This window comes from Muscardinus avellanarius (genome assembly GCF_963383645.1).
Source record: "Muscardinus avellanarius genome assembly, chromosome: 9".
In the NCBI taxonomy this organism is placed as follows: domain Eukaryota; kingdom Metazoa; phylum Chordata; class Mammalia; order Rodentia; family Gliridae; genus Muscardinus; species Muscardinus avellanarius.
Genome location: NC_137795.1, coordinates 82,248,867 through 82,266,636, shown reverse-complemented (window position 1 = coordinate 82,266,636; position 17,770 = coordinate 82,248,867). Strand labels below are relative to the sequence as shown.

Here is a 17,770-nt window from a genome sequence, read left to right as displayed (position 1 = left end):
TCTCATACAACTTAATCTCTTGTCATGTTTGTAAAATCTGTTTTTATTTTTCCTATAGCAAATTGACAAATGCTACAGGATCCTAATTTTAAAGTGTGAAAAAGGAGGAGAAAGAGAGGAGGTCCTGAAATGCTTCTTCCAAGTAGGGAATTGGAAGACTTTTTATGGGCACTTTACCATGGGTGGAGAGATTGGTATAAAATTTTAAATAATTTATGAAGGAACATAGAAGCATCTTTGTTTTCGTCATCTTTTGCCAAGAATAGTGAATAGCTAACGTGTAATGAAAAATTAAGGTGAAAGTAAGTTAGAATTACAGGCCAGAGAGGCATCACTGGGTACTTTCTTGTGAGATGGACAGTGCTTAGACTGTGCTGTACCTTAAAGGATTTAAGGGCAACCTGCTCCAGACACTCTTGGCTAACTAAAAGTGATTTCAATCTATACATTTCCTTCACAGGACTCCATCTTGCAGATGGCACTGACATCTCTATGTTCAAAATTCTTCAAAGTAGCCAAGAATCATGCACAAGCTAACTCATTCGTTGAAATTTTGGCATCAAGATCTTACCTTTGTCACAAAATAGCAGCTGTTGCCTACAAAAATTAAGCTCCAAGCCGGGATAGACTTAATTGTGGGGGTTCTATGACATTTTTCTAGCAGTCGATGTAGAACAGAAAATGCAAGAGTGTTTTAACATGTGTGGGTTGCTTATAGATCTTCCTACTTGTACGATCATTTTGAATGCAATAGGGTGGAGAATTGAGAACAAAATACATTTCGGATTAGAGATGGAAAACCTAACCAACGTCTGCATCCAAGCCTCTGAAGTAAATCATCTCAAACAAATAATGTGGATTTATCTTTTTGTTTCTAAATCCAGCAAAAGGGAGAGGGGCATAAAAAAGACATCACTCAATGAAACAGTAAATGTTCAAGTTCAAAGAGAAGTTGGGCTCCTCTATGCCCAGAAAGATTGTGTGTGTGTGTGTGTGTGTGTGTGTGTGTGTGTGTGTGTGTGTGTTACTGGGGATGGAACCCAGGAGCATTCTACCTCTGAGCTACACATCTAGCCCTATTTTTTATTCTTTATTTTGGAATGTGGTCTCACTGAGTTGCAAAGGATCTCACTAAGTAGCAGAGGCCGCCCTTGAACCATGATCCTCCTGTCTCAGCCTCCCAAATGCTGGGATTACAAGCATGTGTCACCATACCTGGTTTCAAATACTTTTTTTTTTTAAGGAACACCCATCTTTGTCTCGCCTTTCTCTGACTTTCCACAGACTTAAAATTTGACCCTAACAGCTTAATATCTTTTTTTTTATTATTCTCTATTCTGGTATGATTTTTACCAGGGCATCTTTTATGTATGTAATCAGATTAGCTCTTCAAAGACAAAAATGTTTCTTAAAGTCCACATGCAATACTGAGCATACAGTAAGTACTCAATAAACATCTGCTCATCTGAGTTCCATTGATCTACAGCTCCTTTGCAGGACAGCATTGTGCTCACATCACGGAAGAAAAGAGATCTCCTTCCTGTTCCTTTTCCTCTGAAGACAAGAAAAAAATCAGGCTCAACATATCCAGGGATACGCTGTAATTAAACTCAATACTTTTCACAAAAGACAGATTTATTTTATTTTATTTCTACTTTTGCAGTTCTGGGGATGGAACTCAGAGGCATTTGACCTCCGTGCTATACCCCCTGCCCTATTTTTTATTCTTTATTTTGAAACAGGGTCTCAATAAGTTGTGAATGGCCTCACTAAGTAGCTGAGGCTATCCACGAACCGTGATCCTCTGGTCTCAGCCTCCCAAATGCTGTGATTACAAGTGTGTGCCACCATGCCCAGCCTGACAGATTCTTTTAATGCTTAAAATGAAGTAGTATGCAGAAAAATATATGTATATATATTTATACATATACAAATGGACATGTATACATAAACAAACACATATATCCTTATTTATTTATATATGCATATAGATGAATATATACACATAAATACTTATACAAGTATTTATATAAGCATTTATATAAATGAATTATATGTCTAAATGAATTATAAAATGAATATAAATGAATTATATGTCTAAACATTACAAGTCATTGCTAGAATCCGAAAGCTATTAAGGGTAATTCCTTTAACCAACATTCCCAATGAGTAATCTATTAAGTCACACTTTCAATTAGAAGTTTTAAATCCAACCCTTTTTTGACACAATATTTTGTCATTACATAAAGAGAAAATATGCCTATATTTCATCCTTTAACAACTGCCACTTTCCTAAACCAAATGATTCATTATTTTACCGTTGCATGTATCCTTCGTGTTTTTTTTTTTTTTTTATGGCACTGGGGATTGAACCCAGGTCCATTATATCCCCAAGCTACACCTCCAGCCTTTTAAAAAAATTTTTTAAACACAGTGTCACTAAGTTGCTGAGAGTATCACTAAGTGGTTGAGGCTATACTCCAAGCTGTGATCCTCCTGTTTCAGCCTCTCAAGTACTGGGATTGTAGGTGAGTGTCACAACACCTGGCTTCCTTCATGTATTTAGGAGACAGACAAAATCCTATGGTATTTAGTATTTTTCATAAATAAAAGAAACCACTAAAATTAGTTTAAAAACAAAATCTTGGAAACCTACTCCATGTATTATTTTTCTACTACATTGTTTTTTCTTTGTTTTGTTTTGTGATTTGGTAAATTATAAGTTGTAAGCAATTTAAGAAGATGCTGGTTAATGACATGAATATAATACCTTTCAAGCAATCTGACCTTGTGCACATTTTTAAAGCCTATGTATGTATCAGCAGACTGAAATTCCACAACAGCGCATGTGCTCATTGTGAGACAAGTACAAGAGTTTCAAAGGTGAATGAAGTAAAGTTTTGAGATGGGCGTTTGGTAATCTTATCCTGAAACCACCGATATGCTCAAAACCTTTTGTCTTTAAAACAGCAACAACAACAACAAAAAGTCTTTTCAAATTAGGCTGTGACTGTGATCTCTACTGAAAAAGAAAATTTTTAGCAGCACCACCTCCTTGTACGGCTGCCCAGGGTACTGAGTTAATCAGCTCGGAGAAAATGTCTAGCTCCAATTCTTCCTGTGAATTGTAACAAATTTTTAGTTGCACCATCTAATAAATGAACAGGTTTCAAGCCACCATCCTCTCTTTCTCCTCCTTCTTTTCCTCTTTCCAACTCATAAACTTCTCTAGAATTGCCTATATTTGTCGTCTCCACTCTTCCTTCCTGGGTTTTTCTCAGACCCTCTTGTCCTTTGCTATAATCTCCATCTTTCCAAGGGAGACACTACTTTTTAGATCCTCCATGCTTCATTCTTCAGAAAATGGTACCATGGTTACTGGTATTAAGTAAAGCAATGTATTTGAAAGTGCGTGTTGACCATTAAAGTAGTATGTAAAAAGAGTATAATAATACATTAAATTTCTATCATGACTGCCACAGTCTATCAGCTTTTCAACTAAGTGTCCTGATTCTTTTGCTGTTTCAACCCACCCTACATTCTTATACCTGAGTGATCCTCCAAAAATAGATATCTACTCCAGCCATTTCACTGTTCAAAACAATTCAACAGTTCTCTACTGTGTCATAAATAAATTTCAGTTTCTAAGCCTTTGAATTTACCATTGGAATCTTACATATTACTCAAGACTTTTGCTTCTGCACAGCCCTTCTAATTAATTATTCCCTCCCTCCAAATATATCATAATGGCTCTCAATGTTCTCTGTATGTCTTCAATTTTTTTTCTTTTTGCCCCTGATGCCCTATGCCCCATGGCGATCCCTGAAACCCTATCCATTTACCCAGCACAGTCTACATCCAACCCCATATCCTTATGGAAACCTTCACGAAATGAATGCAGGACTAAATATATCCCCACAAATTGCACACTCTTAGTATGAAAACTCTGCCATGTATGTGAGTTACTTAGATATGGATCTTTATGCTTTGTGAAGATTTATTAGATAGAAGAGAAATATTCTCCCTAGTGGGATATTCATCAAAAGGAAGATGCTCAATAAAGATTTGCGGAATTAGTTTGTGCTTATGCTATCACGATTGACTATTCAGATACTAAAGTGGTAATTTGAGCCATCCAAAAAGTCCATTGCTATCTTTTACATTGAGTTATTAGGGCTTTCCAAATATAATAAAAATAACCCAGGCTTTATAATAAGGAACTCTTTATTTTAGAAATAACACAGAAGAGAACTGCTGAAATAAAAAAAAAAAATTAGAGAGCTAAATCATGTATCTGTTTCTTAACAGAAAACAATAACTATTCTGACAAATTCCACATGAGGAAAAAAAAAATAAGAACAAGGGTCATAAAAAGATGTATCATTGTGTAAGCAAAAACAACAACAACAACAACAACAACAACAACAAAAGAATGTGTATCATTGGCCAAAGGAAAGCTATTATGTGCCTGTGTTCTGATAAATGGCCCTCTAAACCCCCATCTCCAAGGCTGGATTTTCTTTCACCTGCTGATGGACTTGAACCTCTGGACCAACTCCAAGGCTGTCTGGCCTCCTGAAATCTTGCTTGCAAAGACTATGAGGTCAACACTGTAGTTCATACTCCTCCTTCTAGGGTTACTCTGAAACTGAAACTGCCTTAAGAAGAGGGGAGAGAGACGGGACATTTTCCAGGGCCTTTGTCCTGTGGCACTGGCTTTAAGACAGCATAAAACTTGCCATTATCTCTCTACCTTAAGAAAAAGAATGAAGATTACTAGTATCACAAGGTTGGCCTAGATCTGTGGTTTGAAACCCTGGCTGTATTCTGCAATCATCTGGGGAATTTTAAGAAAATGTCTATGTCTGAGTCCTTGGTACCCACACATTAAGATGAACTTGATTGGATGCTCAGACATCAGTAGGTGGTAGAAGTTACTCAGGGGCATTAGTTAACTCAGAGTGCAGTAACAGAAAACCATGGACTGGGGGCAGCTAAAACAACAGATGCTTGTTTCTCACAGTTCTGGAGTCTGGAGAATTCAAAATCAAGGGATCTGCAGATATGATTCCCAATGAAGGCCCTCTTTCTGGCTCCCAAATTGCTGCCTTCCTTCTGTGTCCTTACGTGGTGGAAAAAGGAAAAGCTCTGATATCTTCCTTTCATTACTTTTCTTATTGAACCCAGGGGTATTCTTCTTTGGAGCTAGACTCCTAGCCCTTTATTATTTTTCATTTAGAAACAGTGTCTTGCTAAGTTGCTGAGGCTAACCTCAAACTTGTGATCCTCCTCTCTCAGCTGGCTCCACCACAGCTGGCTCTTCTTCATTTAAGAGTATTAGTCTCATTAACAACAGCTCCAACCTCGTGAGCTGCTTAACCCTGAAAGGCCTCATTTCCAAATACCACCATATTGGCAATTAAGAATTCAACATAGGAATTCTGGAGGAGAAGCACACATTCAGTCCATCATACCATGAAAGTCCAAAATGCAGCCAGGACTGAGAACTCCTGACCTAGGGCAATGGCTGTCAAACTCTTTGTACACTGAGCAAACATGCCAATGATATCTCAAGGGTTCCACAAAGACATTCTTAAAGGTCCTGTGGGTACACCTCGATTTTGTGCAAGTCTGTGTATCAGTTAACATCTTTCTATAGCCTATTCACAAAAATGTGTCCGGGATGCAAGTGGAGAAAAATTTAATTATAGATATCATTTTTAATCAGATGAATATATGACAGGTAACCATGAGAAAAATCTAGAAAATTCAGTCTATCTGCTCAGCATTTTCTAAACATGGACCCAGGACTCTATAACTATGTTATCTTAAAGAAGTCAGTTTAAAAAGTATCATTTTCATTGATTTCTACTCTACTGGGTTAATCAGTGAGAAGTTCAAGTCCAGTTCAAGACCCATTTTTAAGTCAATATGTTAGAGCTTTGGGATTCAGGAAACAAGCAATTCATTTGGTGATAGCTGAAATAATACAAAAATTATGGAGTAATTGTTAAAAGGGAATGCAGAGAGAGGACAGAATGATTTCAAGAATGGAAAGATATCTCTAGTGTAGTCGTTATTATAAATATTTTAACAGAAAAAATGTACTTCCCATCTAATAAATTATTCTTTCTAAGTACATAAGAGCTATTTTCCAAGGAAACTTATAAAAATTTTCTCTTCTTAATATGTATATACATTGACTCAGGCTTATTGAATAAGACTAGAAAGTTCACATGAACTAGGACCCTGAATAATTGAGTTTACTTTCATATCTATGGGCAAATATCAAAAGAAAAAAGAGAAGACAATTTGCTTATTTAAACACACTGGAATTCTTCAGAAAAATTTTTTTTCTCTTTGGTAGTGGAGGCTGAACCCAGGGACATTCTATCTCTGAGGTATACTGCCAGCTCTATTTTATTTTATTTATTTATTTTTAAAACAAGGCCTTGCTAAATTGTTGAGGCTGGCCTCAAATCTGCAATCCTGTCTCAACCTCCCAAGTACTGGGATTAAAGACATGCTCCACCACACCCAGATGCAGAAGCATCTGTTAACACATACTTTTAAAATTATGTTAACTGCAAAGCCCCCCAAATTATACTGACACAGAAAACATTATTTTTACTCATGGCATCAAATAGCCTTAATATCTTTCTTGCCAAATTTCTCAACTAGTTGTTGAGGAAACCTGACATTATTCAAGTATCTTAAGTTCATGTTCAAAGAAGTGAAGATAAAGAGGAAATAGCAAAAAAGAAAGAAAGATTCGTTGATTGATGAGAAGAAATTCAAGCAAAGATCGTCACAAAAGATCAAGCCTCCTTTTTTCTGCTTTTGACCTCTACAAGGATTTTTAAATTATTCCAAGCCCATTCCATTGAACCCAACTCAACTTGAATATTTGCTGAACATCCCTTCCGTGGAGGGCTAAGCTAGGTGATACTCATAGTCTCTAGAATTAATGATAAAACTATAGACAAACTGCGAAACCATGGACATTCTCATGATGTAACTGCACTTCCTGTCATCTGCCTGCTTTCTAGAACTGTCTCAGGCTACTCTCACTAATGGCCAGCTTGACTAGACAGAATGTATCTTACATACAATGGCTTTGGCTGACTGCACTGTGTTCTTGTGTTCCAGATATCTCATTTCCCATTACTGACCATCTTTTTCCCAGTTGTTCTCTCTTCCCCAAATTGCCAGTGACAGATACAAAAACACATTGACTGACTTGATGTCCTGACTCCCTGGGACTTATTCAGGAGTCACTGATGCTAACTCATCAAGAGTTAAATGCTCACTGGGATTGTTCCTGGAACTGGACATGCAGCATTTATCAGCAGAGCTGTATTTTTATGCATAGGTAGTGTCTGGATCCAGACGAGGTGTCTATGTATTTACAAAATAATTACATAGAAATTAAGTTCTGGTGTCAGAAGCTGCAAGAAAAATGAACGGTCAAAATAAATACTGACCAAACTCATGGACTGGGATCAGAATTAAAGGAAAGACTATCAAAAATTGTCTGATCTTAGCCACAAAAATCTAATGCTGTATAAAAAGTTTCGTTCATCTGTTGATGGACACTTAGGTTTGTCCCACAATTTGGCTATTGTGAATTGTGCTGTTATAAATATGGATATGCATATAATACTATAATGTTCTGATTTTATTCTCTTTGGAAAGATACCAAGGAGTGGTATAGCTGAATCATACAGTAGGTACATTCCAAAATTTCTGAGGAATCTCCACAATGATTTTCATAGCAGCTGGACTAATTTGCAGTTTCATCAACAATGTAGAGTAGACCCTAATTCTCCACATCCTCACCAGCATTTATTGTTGCTTGACTTCTTGATGATTTGCCATTCTGATTTGGGTTAGATAGAATCTCCATATAGTTTTGATTTGCCCCTCTTTGATTGTTAATGATGTTTAATATATTCATGTATTTATTGGCCACTTGTATTTCTTACTTTGTGAAGTGTCTATTTAGTCAATTGCCCATTTCTTGATTGGAATTACAAAGTTATGGGATATGCACACAATGGAATTCTATTCTATAATAAAGAACAAAATTATGTCATTTACAGGAAAATGGATGTAGCTGAAGAACATTATCTAAAGTGAGATTGGCTGGTAACAGAAAGTGAAGGGTCATATGTTTTCTCTCATATGCAGAACCTAGGGAAGAATCAGGATATCAGTGGGACTTTAGATAATAAAGGAGAAACTCCGTCTAGGGGAATGGGGTGGAGAGAGGAAAAATCAATGAACGAGTCACTTCCATTGACATTATGTACCTTTGTGAGAATACCAATGCCAACCTCAATATCATGTATGGGAAAGGGGATTAAGGAGCCAGCAGAAATTCCCACTAAGTGCTATGTGCCTGTATGTCACTATAACAATAAAGTACATTGTGATGTGAGACTATAATATACCAAGAAAAGTATTAAAAAGACAGTCTTTCTAAGATCTTAAGCCCTAAGGATTTATTAAGCATCTGCTATGGGTGCTAAATCCAAAAAGCCAAAGTTGAATGAAATATACTCTTTGTTCTCCAGTAGCTGGTCCAGTGGAGGAGGCGGGCAAATTGCAAAACACTATAGTGGGTACTAGAGACAATTACAGAAAAATGTGGTATGGGAACAGGCCACTCACTCCCAAACCACCAGCTATTCAACTGCAGTTTCCCAAGACACAAAGTGGCCACTGAACCTTCTTCACCTATTGCTGCTCTATGAACGGCCACTATGTCTCTAAGGTGTCTGTAAGGTTCACCCAACACAGGCCAAAAATAGCCCTCCTACTTCAACACTTCAAATAATGTTAGTGACTTCAGACATTTTTCTAGTTGAGTTTACTTCTCATGAGTGCGATCTACCGGGGTCCAGCCCTAGCAGAGTCGGGGTTCGTGTGTTGATGAGGGGGAAACCGAGGCTGATAATGAAAGAAGAATGACCACACGAAACAGATTCAGCCTTCTTCGTTCTATTCAGGATTTGTTACAGTTTTTATCCTTTCTTTGTTGGCAGAAAAGCCAGAGCATAGTCATGCAAGCAGGATTGCCAAGGACAGTAAAAGTTATTATTTTCTATAAAGTTTAGGGCAAGGGTGCTAGATATTTAAATAATCATAGTGTGTTTTGTCTCACTTCACAAAGCTGACTCAAACTTACTCTTATACAGTGGCTCTAACTAAGGTCAGTTTGAGCTTAATATTTGGCCCAATATCTTTATCCTTGGGGAAAAAATCCTTGCTGCCTGAGTCTCTCACAAGCCGCTGCCCATCAGTTTTAGTTATAATGTTTATACATAAAATTCCAATTATACATATTAATCCAAATAATCCTAAAATAATTTTATGAAGAAAGGAATGCTAGACATTCTTCATGGGGGATCTATGCCATTGCGGATCCCTTGATCGAGCTTTCTCAAGATCTGCATGATATGAGGTAGCAGCTATCGATCATGATTTTGTCAGCTTTTTTCTTGCTGTCTTCAAATAGGGCTGTTTGACAGACTTTCTGAGTGATGGAAAGGCTTTCTCCCATGACAGATACATGAACTACTGAGCACTGTGGCTACTATGATAAAAGAAGTGAGTGATTTCATTTTAATGAAATTTAAACTAAACAGTCACATATGCCTGGTGGCTATGGTGCTTGACAGCACAGTTATAAGAGTTAAGTGTTTTAGGATTATGCACTAGAGTAAGATAATTTTTCTCTTCATGCCTAATAGGTGTGCTATACATATCTCTGAAGAGGTAAAATATGGATTCAAATTTGTTTTCTTTTGTAACCTACAGTTCCTAAGCCATTCAAAATTAAAGAACAGTTGAAATGTGTATGTGTGTGTGCACAAATATTTAAATAGGATGTATTGAATATATTACATAAAATACAATATATGTATATATATTGCATATACGTATGTACATATATTGCATTATATGTAAGTATATATGATATAAAATTATATATTTCATTAGGATGATTATATAGTACATCATATATATGAATCATATATTACATATAGATTACATAGGATCCAACATATAACATGCAGTATATGTATATATTACATCCTAGGTGAGTATTTATGTGTGTCATATATAACATACATATGTACATATATATGTATGTCACTCATGACATATTGCATATAATATATGTATATATATTACAACCTATATAAGTGATATATATATGTATATGCCTATATGTGTGTGTGTGTGTGTGTGTGTGTGTGTGTGTGTGTATGCCTTGTGTAAATTGGCTCTTTTACTACTGGCATTCCCAGTGGAGTGGGAAACATTTTTAAATACTTGAGTGTTAACACATTTAACACATTGAGAGATATTTGGAAAAGACAGTGATTCTCAACTAGTTGTGAAAAGATAAAATATCTTAAATGTGAGATGCAGAGAAAGTCTCCAACGTGGGGACTGAGTCAGATGAGCTGGATAGCAGGCATCAGGAGCACTGGGACTATGAGTATTCATGCACTGATGAATCATCAGTACCTAGCAGATGTCAACATGTAGTAAACAGACAATGAATGAGTCCAGTACCCTGGATGGTACTGTTTTGTGTCTGTGTCATGGTGGTCATTACGTGTCCATATGCAATTGTTAAAACTTTTAAGATGGTACACTTACAAAGGGTAAATTACGATATTTTGAATTTTGCGTTATTGGGGTCATTGAGGATTGAACCTAAGGACAGTTTACCTTTGAGTTACATCCCCAGCCCTTTTTAACTTTCCTTTATTTTGAACAGGGTTTCAAAGTAAAGACTGGCCTTGAACCCACAATCCTCCTTTCTTAGCCTTCCAAGTACAGGTACGAGCCACCATGTTTGACTTATGTCTTGAGTTTCTATAAAGGGGTTGAGGAAAGAAAGAAAAAAAAGAAACATGGGAGAAATCGTAAAGGGTCTCCACAAGACAGCAACTGAAACACAGCATTACATCCTACATATGCATGTTAGTAAATTTCAAACAGAAAATTAACCTCCTGGAAAAGGAAAGAGGAAAAGCTTCAGGCTCTGCAGAAGAAATATTCAGAAGAAATATTTCAGAAGAAATATTCAGACCAACACAGACTGTGCGATATCAGGTAAGTCATTTGAGTTTTCTGTGCCTGTGTTTCCTCATCTATAAAGCATAAAATTAAAGCATTTATCTCAAAGGATTTGAGGGAAAATGAAATTAAAAAGAAAATACAGCTGGGCGTAGTGGCACATGCTTGTAATCCCAGCATTTGGAAGGCTGAGACAGGAGGATGGCTGTTCGAGGACAGCCTCAGCTACTTAGTGAGGCCCTTTGCAACTCACTCAGACCCTATTTCAAAATAAAGAATAAAAAATAGGTCTGGGGATGTACCTCTGAGGTAGAATGCCCCTGGGTTCCATCTCTAGTCCTACAAACAAAAATAGATATAAAACTTTTAGTCCTGGGAATGCACCAGATAAAATCTTTGGCAGATGGTAACTGGAGTTAAGCATAACCTCATCTCCTCAAGACCTTCCTTTGAGGTCCTCTGGTCCTGACTGAGTGGCTCCATTTCCACACAGTCTGAGCAGCTGGCCAAGGGACGGTCAAGCAAGCTTCTCAGGTTAGACCTGACTCGAGTCTTTTTGGAATAAGGGGAATGGGGAACAAAGCTCAGGCTTCCAGAAAAACCTGAATTTTTGCCAGAAGCAAAATTCCCACAACATAAAATTGTAAGCAAGATCCTTAGGGTCTAGTGGAGAGGTGAATGCAGAAGTGACCCTGCCAATCAATGAAGTGATTTACCCTGGCAAGCTCTCCTGCATGGACGCAAACACGGTCTGTATAAACCAGGAGTTAGAAATGAAATGAACAAAACTGCTGTTCTCATCAAAAGTCATTTATTTCCTTGATGGACCCTAGTTATTTGGGGGGAGTAGGGCATAAATATTTTATATTTCTGGTTCTGATTATTTTTAGAGGATAGATTGACCAAGGTGAGAGTCACAACATATTGAGTTTCACAAGCTCCATACCCAGGCTACACGAAGTCATTAATTCTTGCAGAGATGTTAGGTACAATTTGTATTTAATGTGTCCCGTAAAGTACATGTTTTATAACCATGTGTAAACATCTGAATTTAGTGAATCTTGCAGCACTATAATCGCTTAATTCACAGATCTGGAGTTCTTGTTAATGGAAATAAACGATTCCTTAAAAGCTCTTAAGCTCTCCTCTTTGATTCACAGCTTAGTCTTCTTACAGGAAAGTCAAGGAAGTTTTTCCCATAATATGTACCTGTTCGATGTGTCAAGACAATATCTATTTCAGTCCCTCTGCTCTAATGATAATCTTTCTTTCTCCCTCCCTCCCTTCCTTCTTTTCTTTCTTTTCTGCTGTACTAGAGATAGAAGCCAGGGGCATTCTTCCTCTGAGCTACACCTCAGTCCTCTTTTATTTTGTATTTTGAAACATGGTCTCACTAAGTTTCTAGGAGCCTTGCTAGGTTATTGAGGCTGGCCTCAAACATGCAATCCTTCTGTCTCAGCCTGCTAAGTCTGGAATTAAATTTTACTGTTTGAAGAGTTGTTCGAAAAAAGCAATTGGTTTACATGCCCAGTTCAAGCCATCGGGAGGGCACCGAGTACTGTGTAAATGTATGCCATTGTCAATATGATCCACATTATGATATGAGACCACAGTGTACTATAAAATAAAATAAAATAAAATATAAAAAACCCATCAAGATATTAGGAGCACAGAAAGTGATAACATCTTGACTACTAGCACAGTCTTAATTGCCAACAATGAACACCTTGGTGAACTCCACACTCTTTCCTGGATAATGGTAGGAGTGGCTGGCAGCCTTAAGCTCTTAACTGTGTTTAGCTCTCATCCGTAGTGAGCCCCAGGCAGTCCTCAGGCCATTGGGAGGTACTGGGCTACCCAATGGCTCCAGGGACACTGGAGATAAGGAATAACTGCATCTACAAACATGCAGGTAGGAGGGAACCATAACTGAAGTGGAGGCTGAATTTTTTTATTTGTAAATATTGTGCCTTGTGCTGAGCGTGGTGGTGCACGCTTGTAATACCAGCATTCAGGAGGCTGAGACAGGAGGATGGCGGTTCACAGCCAGCCTCAGCTACTTAGTGAGGCTCTTTGCAACTAAATGATACCCTGTTTCAAAATAAAGAATAAAAAATAGGGCTGGGGGTACAGCTTGGATGTAGAATGCCCCTGGGCTCCATTTCCAGTATCACAAAATAATAATAATTAATAATAATAATAATAATAATAATAACAATAACAATAACAATAATAATTTCTTGTTTTTCCAAAACATGCTATTCCAAGATCTATATATTCACTCTTCTCAGAAACCTAGTGAGACCCTGCTTCAAAATAAAAAGGGCTTGGAATATAGATTGGAGGTAGAATGCTCCTGGGTTCAATCTCCAGTACTGAAGGGGGGAGAGAGAGAGAGAGATTGGTTCATCTTGTTGGAGGCTGTCAAAGGTTGGCAACAATGTGAAAGGTCCACTTTGTTAAAATGGTGAAGGATACAAAGGTAGACATATTCCAGTCCCCAAAAATGTTTGGGTTCTAGTATCAGCTCACATTCAATGTCATTACATAAGTTTGGGATGACAGTCTTAAAAATGAATTTAACTTTTACATCATTGAAAAGTTAAAGAAAATGTCCAAGCCAGGTGTAACAGTGCATGCCTGTAATCCCACTACTTGGGAGGCTGAGACAAGAAGATGCCAGGTTTGAGGACAGCCTCAGAAGTGTAGAGAGATGCTCGGCAACCTGGCAAGACCCTGTTTAAAAATAAAACAATTAAAAAGGCTAGGAGTATAGCTCACTGGTACAATGCCCCTGGGTTGTTCCTCACTACCACAAAAAATAATAATAAAATAAAAAAGAAAGAAAAAGATGTCCAAAATCTAAACCATTACATGTGGCCAAAATGTGTTATACATAATGCTTTGCTGAGAAAAGAAAATATTTGCAAGTGTGTTATATTCATATCATGGAATATTATTTGCCCATCAAAAGGAATGAAGTACTGATACATGCTATAACATAAATAAATCTTGAAAATGCTGTGTTAAGTGAATGAAGCCAGACAGAAAAGGCCACGTGCCCCATCATTCTATTTATGTAAAATGCCCCAAATAGGCAAATCTATGGAGTCAAAAAGTAAATTAGTGGCTGTCAAGAGCAGGTGTCAGAAGGAATAAAATGATGGCTAGTGAGCATGGGGTTTGTTTGGGGGGGATGATTAAAATATGCTATTAATGTTATATATATTAATATATTGCTATATTGTGCAATAAAATAAATAATAGTAATGGTTGCACAACTTTTTGAATATACCAAACACCACTGAATTGTACATTTTAGTAAACTAAATTTTATGGCATATGAGTTTTAAACCAATTTTTTAAAAATTCACAATATATTCTAGGCATATTCTTTTGGTGAAGTCCAAAAATACTCTGGTTTATTTCCCTAGTACTGTGAAATTTATTTGAGTAATACAGTATATAAAGGATCTGACTTTGTTTTAGAACAGATACATAACTCAACAGGTGTTTATTAAATAACCAAAACATTTTTTTAAAAAAAAAAGTCTTACCATCTCCAGAATCAATTGTAAGCTCTAAGGTCAACCAGAACCAGAGATTTACCCTGCAAATTTTAAATGTCAGTCTTGCACATTATATCACCCCTGAGCACTTTCATAAAACATCTGAAATTTAAATGATGTAAATGAAAGTAATGAGATTTAGTTTTTATCATGACCATATTTCAAAATCTCCTTAGTTAGAACTTGAAATTTTCTGTTGGTAAAAAAGTCAGGGTGCCAAAAGCAACACCATCCATAGGATTAAAATGTGAGCTTAATAACTTCCTTATTATAAATAATCTAAAATTTTAAAAGTGGGGTTATCTAACTGAAAAGAGTTAAATACGTGTATTCACAAACAGAGGCACATTTTATAATGTTCATGTTAATGCCTCCGAACCATATGTTACATTCCATGGTGGCTGAAAACCCTCATGTAGAAAAAAAAAAAAAAAAACATTTAAAGACGTTTCTTTAAAAATATGCCCCTCCCAATCCAATCTTAACAATTCTTCTGGAGAATGACAGGAAAACCTAAATCTGCATCCCAGGTAAATAGTCAAACCGGCTGTTTCTGGGACGCAAAACCGGTTTTAAATGTGTAACCTGGAAGGCGGTGGATGAATGATGAATCCACGAACAAACACATCAACCTGCAGCTTGCCCTGGCTCTGACTCTGGCAGCAGGGGCAGAAGCCTATAGATTTTGATTGAAACTTTTTTTTTTTTTTTTTGGTAAGTGACTGCCCGGACTTGAATGTGACTAAATTGAAAGTATTAAAAACATTGAAAAGTCAGGTCGGTGCTTGTTCTGCGAGTACTACCTTTCAGAGGGGTGTGTGTGTGTGTGTGTGTGTGTGTGTGTGTGTGATGCACGCCAGACGTGTATTTTTCCATTTAAGTCCACAATACCCGTAGCATAAAAATAATAATAATAAACAGCAAAAACCACGCAGTAGAGAGTGGAGCCCCTCACCACGGTAGTATTTCGGTATCTCCTTGTGTACGTCTCAAAGGCTATTTCCACACTTTGCAGGCGAGGCGAGCGCGAGCGGCGGGCGGGGGACCGCAGCCGGGGCGCCAGGCACCGCTCCCTCGGGCGGGCAGGTGGCAGGTGGCAGGTGGCCGAGGATGCGCGGGCCCCACGCAGCCCCCCGGGTCCTGCCTCCGCCGACATCATGGGATGCGAGGTCCCTGGTCCCTTTTTCCTGCGTGCTCTAGATGGCGGCGGCAGCTCGGAGCCCATACTCTGGAATCCCCCCCAACCGCGTCCCCCCACTCCCCCCCGGGGCAGGAGGAGAACCCCCGCCGCGGTGTTCTCACTCACCCAGGCGGCAAACGCAGACGAGCTGGATGCAAGCGAGGAGGCGCCTTACGATGAGCATGTCCGGACGGTCCCGGGCCCCCGGCCGCGCGGCTCCGGTGCTGCTGCGGGTGGCGAGGGAGGGGGCGCGGAGGCAAGGGTCTGTCTTTATCCTCCAGGTCTAGAGGGATGCGAGACGTGTGTGCGAGCGAGGAGGAGCGCCGCGGGCCGGTGCGCCGAGCCGGAGCCGCTAGCCGAGGTGCAAGTGGCGGGCGCAGCTGGAGTTTGTCTGGGCTCGGGCTGCCGCGGCCGCCGTCTGAGCGCTCCGGGTGCGGGTGCGCGCTCCGGCCGGGCTGTGCGCGCCGCGGCGGGGCGGGGGCGCGCGCGGGGGGCGGATGGGGCGCGCCGCCGGGGCTCCGGGTCCGGATCCCCGGGTAGCAACTCCCAGACCGACGCCCCTCCCCCTGCCCGCTGCCCTGGAGTTAGTGGAAGCCTCTTGGAGTTCAGAATCCTGGTGGAGAAAAATGTCTCTTCATTAAGACTCCTTCATCCCTTCCGAAGGGAAGAGGAGGTCAGACCCCCTTTGTCCCGCACAGCTAGGGGTTGACCTTTGGGCTCCATCCCTGGGAATGTTTTTCAATTTATTGTTGTCATCTCTGCAGATGCTAAATGGGGTCCAATCAGAAAGTAGTGGGAGCGCTGGGGTAAACTGGGTTCTTCTCCTACTCCTTTATGTTTTACGAAGAATTAAAGTAGGTCCAGATCCTGTTACCTCTAGGTCAGGGGCAAATAATCTCCAGCCCTGATTGTGACCAGTCTGGCATAGCCCCTTCTTAGACCCCAGTCAAACTGCCCTGCTGTGTTCAGCTGCGCGGGGAACTTTCAAGCGGCTGTGGTCTTGCAAGAAATAAGCAGTGAATCTTCACACAGGGTGGTGCAGCAAGATTTTGTAATTGCTTGATGGAAGGGCACACAAAAGAAATTTAATACTCGCCTCTGCTGCCTCAGAGCTGGAAATGCCACCCTGTATGTGCTTGTTTCTATGGTGGTGTTTTTGTTTGTAAGTCGACTGTGAGCCCCTTGATGGTAGGGAGCTTTCCTTCAGTGTTCCAACTCCAGCTCCTAGCACAGTGGGAGGAAACAGTCAGAAGGTGCCCACTAAGTGTTGAAGTAACTTGAAACCCAAAGGAGTGATAAAGAGACAACTGGTGGTATCTTCCAAGACCCTCAGTGCACTCAGTTCTGAAAATTTCCGAGATATCTGTTCATGTGAGTTCCTTTAACTGTCAGTATATTTTCCACTTAAAAGACGCTCACTTCTGAAAAAACTGTCTCATAGTCTTAGCAACAGTTTGATGTAGGTAGATAACTACACTCTGAACTCCTGGGTATGTTCTCCTTAGTTCTGTTCTTGCCTCAAAAATTATATTCTAGCTTTACAAAATTGAAAGAATTCTTAATGCATGCAAAACTGGTTCCTAAATGTATTTCAGCTGTTAGTACCAGTCCTCAAGAGTTCTCGCAGCCTCTCAACACCTGGTAGGTGTCTCCACTTGCTATTATTTCAAAAACGGACTGCCCTCAGGTCATAACAGATTTTGAAACGAGAGTGTTTAGTCAGGGACACATATTAATATTAAAATGTTGGCCCTTGATCCTCTTTCTCCTGTAAATACAGATAGAAATGCTACAACTTTTACAAGAATTAGAATGGGGACTGACAGTTGCTCATATGAGTTGCCACATAGAAAGAAAAGTGTGCAAGCCTCACAAGAAGTGGGGTTTGGAAACTAGAAATACACAGCTTTCAAAGACAGTGTTT

General features: G+C 39.2%; 1 protein-coding gene across 4 annotated transcripts in view; it reads right to left on the bottom strand.

The window, feature by feature from the left end:
- Nucleotides 1-16,030, bottom strand: part of PTPRZ1 (protein tyrosine phosphatase receptor type Z1) — a gene marked incomplete at both ends in the record, with an annotated part of 173,093 nt that extends 157,063 nt beyond the window's left edge. For all 4 annotated transcript variants that reach the window (XM_080701724.1, XM_080701725.1, XM_080701726.1 and 1 more), the window contains one exon: nucleotides 15,973-16,030. In XM_080701724.1, the coding sequence (XP_080557850.1) occupies nucleotides 15,973-16,030 (58 nt within the window). The remainder of the gene's footprint in view (nucleotides 1-15,972) is intronic.
- Between the last annotated feature and the right edge of the window lie 1,740 nt (nucleotides 16,031-17,770).